At 42.3% G+C, this 9,577-nt stretch overlaps 4 protein-coding genes across 5 annotated transcripts in view; 2 read left to right on the top strand and 2 right to left on the bottom strand.

The window, feature by feature from the left end:
* habp2 (hyaluronan binding protein 2) lies at positions 1-3,704 on the top strand. Its single transcript, XM_032522743.1, has 13 exons — positions 1-181; positions 447-579; positions 692-784; positions 918-1,028; positions 1,135-1,251; positions 1,340-1,450; positions 1,545-1,716; positions 1,800-1,897; positions 1,985-2,363; positions 2,453-2,595; positions 2,851-2,985; positions 3,204-3,349; positions 3,531-3,704. The coding sequence occupies exons 1-13, from the start codon at positions 122-124 to the stop codon at positions 3,696-3,698; spliced, it is 1,866 nt and encodes a 621-aa protein (XP_032378634.1). The 5' UTR covers positions 1-121; the 3' UTR covers positions 3,699-3,704.
* A 979-nt stretch (positions 3,705-4,683) lies between these two features.
* On the bottom strand, positions 4,684-5,554 carry LOC116694739 (nuclear factor 7, brain-like). The gene is made up of 2 exons (XM_032524592.1): positions 5,398-5,554; positions 4,684-5,315 (listed from the first exon to the last, which is right to left on the bottom strand). Exons 1-2 carry the CDS (start codon positions 5,552-5,554, stop codon positions 4,753-4,755), a joined length of 720 nt encoding a protein of 239 aa, XP_032380483.1. The 3' UTR covers positions 4,684-4,752.
* A 443-nt stretch (positions 5,555-5,997) lies between these two features.
* On the bottom strand, positions 5,998-6,887 carry LOC116694738 (E3 ubiquitin/ISG15 ligase TRIM25-like). The gene is made up of 2 exons (XM_032524591.1): positions 6,248-6,887; positions 5,998-6,162 (listed from the first exon to the last, which is right to left on the bottom strand). Exons 1-2 carry the CDS (start codon positions 6,842-6,844, stop codon positions 5,998-6,000), a joined length of 762 nt encoding a protein of 253 aa, XP_032380482.1. The 5' UTR covers positions 6,845-6,887.
* A 733-nt stretch (positions 6,888-7,620) lies between these two features.
* LOC116693915 (delta-1-pyrroline-5-carboxylate synthase) overlaps positions 7,621-9,577 on the top strand; it is an 8,072-nt gene continuing 6,115 nt past the window's right edge. The window contains exons 1-6 of one of the 2 annotated variants that reach the window (XM_032523229.1): positions 7,621-7,787; positions 8,328-8,442; positions 8,575-8,717; positions 8,877-9,026; positions 9,147-9,251; positions 9,332-9,484. In XM_032523229.1, the coding sequence (XP_032379120.1) occupies positions 8,346-8,442; positions 8,575-8,717; positions 8,877-9,026; positions 9,147-9,251; positions 9,332-9,484 (648 nt within the window). In that variant the 5' untranslated portion in view covers positions 7,621-7,787; positions 8,328-8,345. Of the gene's footprint in view, positions 7,788-8,327; positions 8,443-8,574; positions 8,718-8,876; positions 9,027-9,146; positions 9,252-9,331; positions 9,491-9,577 lie in introns of both variants that reach the window. The other variant, XM_032523228.1, reaches the window with a different exon arrangement.

Raw genomic sequence — 9,577 nt, 5'->3', positions numbered from 1 at the left:
CCCCATGCTGATACAAAGGTTAGTGTACTTACACAAATGTTTAGACAAGTGTGGGTGTTCGGTCAGACAGTGCACTCTTCTTTTTGACTCTCTCCTGGAAGTCTTCTGATCCACTGCCATCATGAACCTTAAGCTCCTCTTCTTTTGCCTCGTCTATGCGGTGCTCCTCATACCTGCTGAAGTATGTATTCACTGATTATACAGCAATTGTGTAGCAATAAGCAAATGTAATGGCTCTTGTTTACAATGTTGCAATGTCATTGATAAGGCATTTAGCTGGGAATAAAATGCATTCACACTTGTTGTGCAGGTTAGAATAGATTAATTCATTACATTGTTTCGTAATAAATATTAACAAAATTCTACGAAGCACTTTCATTATTATATTTATATTATACATTATTATAGTTATTGAGTCTCATTGGTGCTCTCACATTATTGTTCAGCTGAAACCTGATAAAACCAAAAAGCAGGAACATCATGATCGTCATGGACATCATGATCGTGAGCCTCAGGGACATGGGCGTCAAAAACTTGACAAAGAAAAGAAGAAAGGAAGATTTCAGGACATCATTTCAGGTAGCTGCTTCTTTTTAATTCATGTTATATTACATTATATTATTATTTACAGGGTAAGAAAGGAAGACAACAAAGCTTCATGTCTTATAAGGAAAAATTGTTGTTGTTTTAGACGCCTTCTTTGAGATCCGTGAGGGAGCTAGTGAAGAGGATGACGATGATGAAAGTCATTCAGACTGGGTTTTTGAACTTCAAGAGCAAGAAGGTGAGAGAATTGACACTTGGGTAAACTATACTAATCTGTGAAATGTCACGTTTTCTCATATAAGGCTACCTTACATTGGATTTTTTTTTTTTATTGAAAGCATAGGTTCCCCTCTTAAATTTTCTACTTTCAGGCAAATGCATCCCAAACCCTTGCCTCAACAATGGAGTGTGTGAGCAGAAAGGCAAGAGGAAATTCAAATGCAATTGTCCCAAACCTTTTAAGGGAAGGAAATGCCAGGAAGGTTTGATTTTTCTTTTCTTTTTTTACCATGCTGTTGTTGGACTGCAGACCGATATGCACAATATTCTGAGCAAACTAAAACTAAAACAAGGTTGCTATCATTTCAGGCCCAAACTATTGTAGAAAAGGTCAATGCGGACGTGGGGAATGTGTTCGGATTCCAACTGCCCCGTTCTATGAGTGCAAATGTAAGATGCCCTTCCAGCCTCCAGACTGCAGAAGTTGTAAGTAACATGACAGAATTCCTCATTTCTACATGTTTATACAATTCCTGAAAAGCAAGCTTGAACTGTCGACTGTTTTTCTCCAAAGTTGCCGTGTGTCAGCCTAATCCATGTAGGAATGGTGGACAGTGCCTTAAGGATGGTAATGACTTTGAATGCCAATGCCCACTGGGGTTCAGCGGACGTTTCTGCCATGTTGGTAAATACAATTACATTGTTGTTTTCCTTTTCCCATTTCAATACATGTGCATCATCAGAACTCATATACTGACTGGGTGAGGTATAATTCCTAGGCCCAAATGACTGCTATGTGGATGACGGAGAGTCATACCGTGGCAATGTGAGCGAGACAGATGACGAGTATGAATGCCTCTACTGGAACTCCCACTTCATCCTGAAGAACGGAGCGGATCCCTTCAACATCTTCCAGAACAAAGATGGACTTGGCCCTCACAACTTCTGCAGGTCAGGAGAAAAGAAATGAAGGTATTCAAGTGGCAGAGGATATCTACAAGAGGATGCTCACTCACCTATTTCCTATGACATAGAAACCCAGACGGAGACAAGATGCCCTGGTGTTTCTACAGAAAAGGCTACAGGTTGTTGTGGGACTACTGTAATGTCACAAAGTGTCTTGAACCAACAGGTCGGCTTTGAAGCTTCAGATAACTTTCTAATAATGAGTCAACAGAAGCAGATCTCTTCTGTAAACTTCTTGTGTGTATGTTTTCAGGTGTGGCACCAACTGAAATTGTCCCTACAGACGACAGTCCCACGGCTTCCAAGGCCCCACCTCCAACACTCAAGCCCACAGAATCACCTACCGTACCAACAGAGACTGAGAAGCCCAGCGTTGCTCCACAACCTTCTACTACACTAGTTCCTCTCATCCCCACTGGCACCGCTCCCCCACAACAGTTTGCCACTTGTGGGAAGCCTCAGCCAAAAAAGCCCCTTACCCGAATTTTTGGGGGTCTGAAGGTCGCTCCAGGGGCTCTACCCTGGCAGGTGTCCCTGCAAGTGAGACCAAAGAACTCCAATCAGCCATTCAAACACATGTGTGGAGGAGTTCTCATCCAGAGCTGCTGGGTACTGACAGCTGGACACTGCATGTAAGCGCAATCATAATGACTGTGAAAAAACACAAAATACTTAAATAACTTAATATTTATTGATTTGTGTGCGCTTTGTGTCTGAATAGCGAACGAAATAAGGACATGCAGGTGGTCGTGGGAGGTCTGTTGCTGAATACGGAGGAACCCACAGAACAAACCATAAAAGTTGCAGAGGCTATTGTTCATGAGAACTACAGAGAGACTCCAACAGCTGCGTTCAACGACATAGGTTATTTATCTCTTTCTCTTATCTTAAATTAAAAAAACACCGAGATCACCAACAGTATAATCATTTTATCTAAAAATCCTTTTTTAGTTAACTAAGGATGGGATGTGAGAGTCAAATAGCACCATTTGTAATGTTATGATTGATGACAGTATGACCACATTGATGAAAGAAAAAAGTGATGATGTGATGTAATTTTTTTTTTAAAAGTGTTTTATCATTCCAATTTTATTTTTTATCCAATCTGCATTTCCAAAGCGTTGTTGAGGCTGAGCGGCACTTATGGAGTTTGTGCCAATGAGACCCAGTTTGTGAAGACAGCCTGTCTTCCGGATGCCCAACTGCCTGATGGGATGGAGTGTAAAATTTCTGGATGGGGTGTCACTGAGGACTGTGAGGCCATTTTCGCATCACAACTAAGCACAACTAATAAATTTGACTTTTTTTGGTTCGTTTAACAAGCACTTCAGGGTTGTTGTGTTTTGTTTAAAGGGCTCTGTATATCTTAATTAGCATACAGCTACTGAAATTTGACACAAATGTCTCTGTTACAACTTTGTTGTATTAGTTGCGATTTGCTAAAATCAAATTTTTACTCCTTCTCTTTGCAGCACAGTATGGTTCCAACTACCTGCTGGATGCCAATGTGCTGCTGATCAACCAGGAAAAGTGCTCTGAACCTCGTGTTTATGGCAGAGTCCTGGATAATAGTATGTTCTGCGCTGGCTACCTGGAGGGAGGGGCAGATTCTTGCCAGGTTGGTTGTGGGAAGTTCCCAGTTAAATTCATGCTCAGTGCTGTGGAGGAAGGTCTGGCATTGCAAGACAAAATGCATGCTACCATTCAGAATAACTGCATGACTGACTTACCTAAGCTCTTTAACTATTTGCAGCCTTGTGTGCATTTGCTATGTGATCAGCTGTGTGGTTTTGTTTCAGGGGGACTCTGGAGGACCACTGACTTGTCAGGAGAACAATACCAGCGTTATATATGGCCTAGTGAGTTGGGGAGACCAATGTGGACAGAAGAACAAGCCTGGGGTCTACACACGGGTCACTCAATTCCTGAACTGGATCAAGTCAAAGACTGAAGCAGCATCTCCATAAGCAACCCCTGTTACTCAGCAACATGCCAGTGTAGCCAAGAACTTGGTTATGTATGGAGTAACGCTTACTCATGATTTAGCTTTGGGGTTTTGTGCTGTTTTACCTGGTATTTTTCATTTCAAGACTGGAACAATTTTTAATTTCAATGCTACTATGTACACCCCTCCAAAAATAAACCCAAGTCAATCCAAAACTTATGCTCAATTTAGCACAAAAAGTAAGGAAGTTTGTGCTAGATGGATTACTTCTCTGTGGTAACAATGCTTCTTGGCAATAAATCTTATACCGTTGGAAAGCCTGTTAAGTTCCCTTTCAAATGGTGTCCCATTTGTAGGAAATATACATTTTTAGGATGAGCAGCAGCGCTGAGTATGTGGGTTGCGCCCATGTAAAATTTGCCAAATCTTCTATGCCAATGCCAAACAGCTTATTCTGCCATTGACTCGCTTAGTGTTTGGTGAATTGGATGATTGAAGCACAAAATGATTGCTCAAAATCTAACAGGGTTACAATTTCTCATTTTCTGATTGAAGGCATGCATGTCATCCATGGTGCGGTGAACTGCAGGGACAGTTGTACAAAGAATGAGCCAGTAGTTTATGCACGGGCCATTTACTTCCTGAACAACATCCAGTCTAACATGAACGCTGCTAAGATGAATCTATAGGCTTTACAAGAGAACAAAAGTGCTGTTTGAGGCTACACCTGATACCTCTTGATAAAATATTTACTGTACTTGACACTGAAAGGTTCAAATAGATCCGACCAACGACTATAGAAGGAAATAAAATATCTCTTCTTGACTATATTTCTTACTTTCTATAAAAACATCTGAATTATAGGATCACAATAATATAATATCACAACATAATACAGTTTTTCTATATCGGTTCTGGAAATCACTTCTCTTAAATACAGAGGTAGGTCTCTTACAGCATCTTTTACAACATGTTTTGACATTTCACTTTGACCAATCACTGAATCTTGATTCAAAACATTTAAGGTTGTCCTCTAAGTTCACTCTTTTCCCCCCATTTGTGTTTCCGTGACCATCTCAGGGGTCCTTAATCCAAAACATGGTAAGCGGCTGCATGTTCAGTCCATTTACATCAATGCATGGGTTTAACATGGGGTAGAGGGGCTCTGTGCACTGCACACAGAAAGTGTGAATCAGGGTCATAGCATCAGCATCATAGAATGACAGCTCCCCCTTCTGGAGATCTGCCAGTATACCCAGCTTTCTGATTCTCTTACCCACCGACAGCTGCTTCTCTTGGGTATCATGGCATGCCAGGTACTGCCCGTCTCCATGGTAGATGCACCAGGATGTGTTGTTCACACCCAGGCTGGAGAAACTCTGACTTGGAGCACCTTTTTCATTGACTGACCCGGTGGTCACACCCATTAGCCAGTAAGGTTTCTCCTGGACGATGACCTCCCAGTAGTGGCGGCCAGCAGTAAAGCTCTCCTGGGCCAAGACACTGTACTGGGAGTCATAAGGCTGGGGGCTCAGCGCGTCACTGACAGGCTGCCTTCTCCAGTACACTTGTTTCCTGTCCTGGGATATTTCCAGTTTGGGATGGGCTGACTTGGAGTCCAGAGCAGGAGAACTTAGATCTGCAAATACAAATCTACATTCAGTACAGAGAGATAGCGGGGGATTGCTTTTAGATGGCAAAATATTTGATTCTTTACTAACATGACCACATTCGTGGAAAGTGTTGAGACAGAGCCACTGAGAGGTCATCCACCAGCTTCTCTACTGTTCTCAGCTTCTCAGGGTCACACAGATCTTTGTCTACTTCCTGGATTGGTGCTAAATCCAAAGGGTCGCTACAGTAAAAACTGAAAACCATTAGAAGGCAAAAATCCTACCGAAAGAAGGCAGTTGGGATAGAAAAAATAGAGTGATAATATACTCACCAAAGATTCTGTGATGTGATTTGCTGTTGAAAATAAACCATGTAATACACAGAAAACATTTTACCTGCATTTTTACTTTCACATGATCATAATAACACACTGGGATAATATTAGGTAACCTACCTGTAGGAATCGCAGCTCATTTGATTCTCGGAGGAGTGATTTGCTGGAGGCTCTGAGGCTGTCGATCTCTTTGATCTGAGCCTCCATGATGCCCCTCTGGGCCTCCAGCCACTCTGTCATGTATGTCTCCTCTGCGTCTATAATCTGCATCATGAGACGCTCATCCCCATCCAGCACAACACGGATCCTGCTGTACTTGTCTGAGATTCTTTCTCTGAATTCTGCAGCAGACTTCTAAAGATAAAAAGATGCATTATTTAAATACATACAAGAGGGGAGTCTTCAAATAAAACAATAGATGGCTATTTCCCATCGACGGTACCACTGTTTGTGTATACAATGACTCCAAGTCCATGATGGCATGTTCTGCTTCACTTCTCCTCTTCAGCAGTTTGATCATGGTGGTCTCCAACATGCTCTAAAGACAGAAATACAACAGGCCTATAGAACACAAAAATATTCATGACATTTTCAGGAAAATTAAACAGCCAAAATATATTCACCTTGTAGTCTGTGCAGGCTTCATGGAGTTGAAACACTTTGTGGTTTTTGTGCGTGCCGACCAGGACACACAGACAGCACACAGGGGCCCTCTCCTCCATGCAGAAGAGCTTGAGCTCATCACGGTGCTCCCTGCACTTCAGAGACAGAGGATCCCCCGTCACCTCCACAACTGTGTGCTCCCTCAGAGCAGACCTCTGCTGGTGCAGCAGGGCGTGAGCCTGGCACAGTGAGGCATCACAGGTCAGACAGGTCCTTATGGCCACCGATGGTGTCTCTATGCAGTGGTCACAGCGGATGGTTGAAGATGATACGGTTGCCCCGCTTGGTGGTGGTGTCCGTAGCTCTTCTATTGACGAGCTGTTATTGATGAAGTCCTTTACTTTATTCTGAAGGCTGGTGTTTACCTCCAGTGTGAGGTCAGAGGGGAGGAATATCTGACATTCTGGACAGAAGAAAGGACCCTCATCAGATCCCTCTGTTTCCCACACAGCCTGGATACAGGTGAGGCAGAAGTCATGTCCGCAGGGCAGCGTCACAGGATCTGTCAAGAAGTCCTGGCAGACGGGACACTTAAAGGTTTCCTCTACAGTCCCCATAGCTGTGTGTGCACCGGTATGGCAGCTCAGTGGGCACTGTGCTCCAGGCATGCTCATGAATGTTTCACACGCCACTCATGTGCCTCAGTGTCAGATTACTAAAGATGAGATAATATCTTCCACCAGCTGATTCAAGCCATTGACTCTAGACCACACACAATTGAATGGCACATTTCCAACAAACTTGATCAAGTGAATTAGATTACCTATGATGTGTTCTAAATGAAGTAGGCCTACCATTTAAATTTGAAGTTTGTAAATCAATTCTTCACTTTGGGTTCAGTATTGAGAAAATAATGTGAACTCAAGGTCCACTTTCTAGCTTTTTCTGGAGTTTTTAACCATAAGGTCTTCATCACCAAACGCAGTTTGCATGTCATGGCATTACAAGTTAAGTGAATCTTGAGTTGAAATTATTCTGTAGCCTACAAAATGTGCCTTCAGTAATATCCAGTGCTAGTTAAAGCAGTTACAGTGATACACATCAATGCTCAAATATGTTACGCTTACCTACAATAATGTTTCAACTTTATAAAGAAAAATGTGACATTGAATTTCATTTAATAAAGGAAATAATTTTAGAGGTTTGCTATATTTTTAGCGCAGTTGTATTTAAGGTTTAACTAAATTAATATTTTCATAAAACCTATCTCATGTAAACAACTTTAACGATACGCTATATTTCTGCGTATGTGCAGCCAGGACTTATAATTATCTTTCTCTTAGCTACTCATGGATGTAATGTGAGTTTACTACGTGAACGTATATTTTACGTACATGTCATTCGTGCATAGCTCAAATACGGCACTTCCCAACCAAGACCAACGTGTGCTGTTGATGTGGCAGCAAAGCACCGCCAGGCTAGCTATCAGAGACAGCGTGTCTCCTGCAGTGCACTCTCAAGTGTAGTTGTGCTTGGTTTTCTAGATTTTCACATTGTAAGGTAAGGAGTAATCTTGCACAGCATTCTATCAGTTCATTCAGTTAAACACAGCAGCTAAGCAATGCAGTGAGGTAGTTCAAAATAGCTAATGGTAGCTAACGTCAGCTAGCCCTAGGTACGTTTTGACAGCAGAAACAACGTTAGACACTTAGTTCAGCCTTAATAACTAGCTAGCTAACGTTAAATTGCAAACTGCAAGGGCTTCTTATATGTTGGAGTTCAATTGTTTAAACGGCACCTAATGTTAGCCCTTTGGAATTTGGAAGCTAATATGTCTAAGCTAACGTTAACCAATCCAAACAATATCATCTTCACTGGGTCAGTGTGTCAAATACCACAATGCTGAAACTCATGGCACGTTTCTAGTGAGACTGAAATAATGTTCAAATATAAAATGTTCAATCATTTTGTTATATTGTAGCTTTTTTACATTTTAAGTACGATGTAGATAGCTAACTATATAGCATGTCTATCTTACTGTATCCAAATCTGCTTATCTCAGATGAGGTTACAGTAACCTAGTTTGTGTGTTCAACGCAGCCGTCAAGAGTCAGTGCCATGTTTGCCAGACTGGCCTTGTGCACTCGCCTGCCATCCAGAATCAGGCAATCAAATGTCTGTCCAGTGTCCATCAGATCACATTCCCAGATTAAATGTAAGTAACCAGCCAGCTTCCTTGTCACACCTGACCTGGACACTATTCTCGCCATCTTTTTGAGCTATATGCTATAATACTCTTTGGTGCATGCTGATGTGTAATAAAAAATGACTTTGTTATTCTCTGCAGTCCCACGTCCCCATGGAAAGTCTTTTGTCCACCGCAGTGAGTTAAAGCAGGCCAAGCGTATTGTGGTGAAGCTGGGAAGTGCTGTGGTGACACGCGACGAGTGCGGTCTGGCACTGGGACGACTGGCCTCGATAGTAGAGCAGGTAACGCCACATTCATATGGTTGATACTGTCGAGAGGAACTCTGTGATGATGGCTCTGGGAATATGATTATATGTGGGCTCACACCGGAGGAGTGATCTTGGCTGTAAAAAAAAAAAGAAAGAAAAAGGCTTGTTATAGAGTTTTATGTGTCCTGTCAGGTGGCCATGCTGCAGAACCAAGGCAGGGAGATGATGATTGTAACCAGTGGTGCTGTGGCATTTGGGAAGCAGAGACTAAGACATGAGATCCTGCTGTCTCAAAGCGTCAGGCAAGCCTTGCATTCAGGACAGAACCAACTCAAAGAAATGGTGAGCAATAATCTTAAACACTGGGGATTTTAGTCCACTCTTTGGAAAAATGTTTAAATATAACTATGACTTTTGTTCGTCTTTTTTTAACTTTAGTGAAATCTTTGTTTTGTTTTTTAGTCTGTTCCAGTTTTGGAGGCGAGGGCATGTGCAGCTGCTGGACAGAGCGGTCTGATGGCGTTGTATGAAGCTATGTTTACCCAGTACAGCACCTGCACTGCACAAGTATGTACTGTTCTCACAGAGTAAAACGCTGTCAGTTTTAAATGGCACTTAATTTTCTACATTTCTGTCCACTTCTGTAGATTCTTGTCACCAACCTGGATTTTCATGATGAGCAGAAGCGTCGCAACCTGAACAGCACGCTCCACGAACTGCTGCGGATGAACATAGTTCCCATCATCAACACCAATGATGCTGTTGTTCCGCCCCCTGTTCCCAACAGTGATCTGCAGGGTGTAAATGTGGGTACTGTGTGAAGGGCATGCTTGGAATGCTGAATGTATGCCCCCTGTAACATGTACTTTCTTGGACACATTCCTGTGCTTTTT

The sequence above is a fragment of the Etheostoma spectabile genome, chromosome 8, assembly GCF_008692095.1.
Source record: "Etheostoma spectabile isolate EspeVRDwgs_2016 chromosome 8, UIUC_Espe_1.0, whole genome shotgun sequence".
Classification (NCBI taxonomy): domain Eukaryota; kingdom Metazoa; phylum Chordata; class Actinopteri; order Perciformes; family Percidae; genus Etheostoma; species Etheostoma spectabile.
The sequence above is the reverse complement of the archived record's forward strand: the minus strand, read 5'-3'. Positions and strand labels throughout refer to the sequence as shown.

Bases quoted from the DNA above. Each gene is read 5' to 3' on its own strand.
- habp2 (XM_032522743.1), top strand. From the start codon at position 122: ATGAACCTTAAGCTCCTCTTCTTTTGCCTCGTCTATGCGGTGCTCCTC. The intron at 785-917 runs GTGAGAGAATTG...TTCTACTTTCAG, and splicing joins TGAACTTCAAGAGCAAGAAG to GCAAATGCATCCCAAACCCT. The intron at 2,986-3,203 runs GTGAGGCCATTT...TTCTCTTTGCAG, and splicing joins ATGGGGTGTCACTGAGGACT to CACAGTATGGTTCCAACTAC.
- LOC116694739 (XM_032524592.1), bottom strand. From the start codon at position 5,554: ATGGTTTTCAGTTTTTACTGTAGCGACCCTTTGGATTTAGCACCAATC. The intron at 5,316-5,397 runs GTTAGTAAAGAA...TTGTATTTGCAG, and splicing joins CTTTCCACGAATGTGGTCAT to ATCTAAGTTCTCCTGCTCTG.
- LOC116694738 (XM_032524591.1), bottom strand. From the start codon at position 6,844: ATGGGGACTGTAGAGGAAACCTTTAAGTGTCCCGTCTGCCAGGACTTC. The intron at 6,163-6,247 runs GTGAATATATTT...TTCTGTCTTTAG, and splicing joins AAGCCTGCACAGACTACAAG to AGCATGTTGGAGACCACCAT.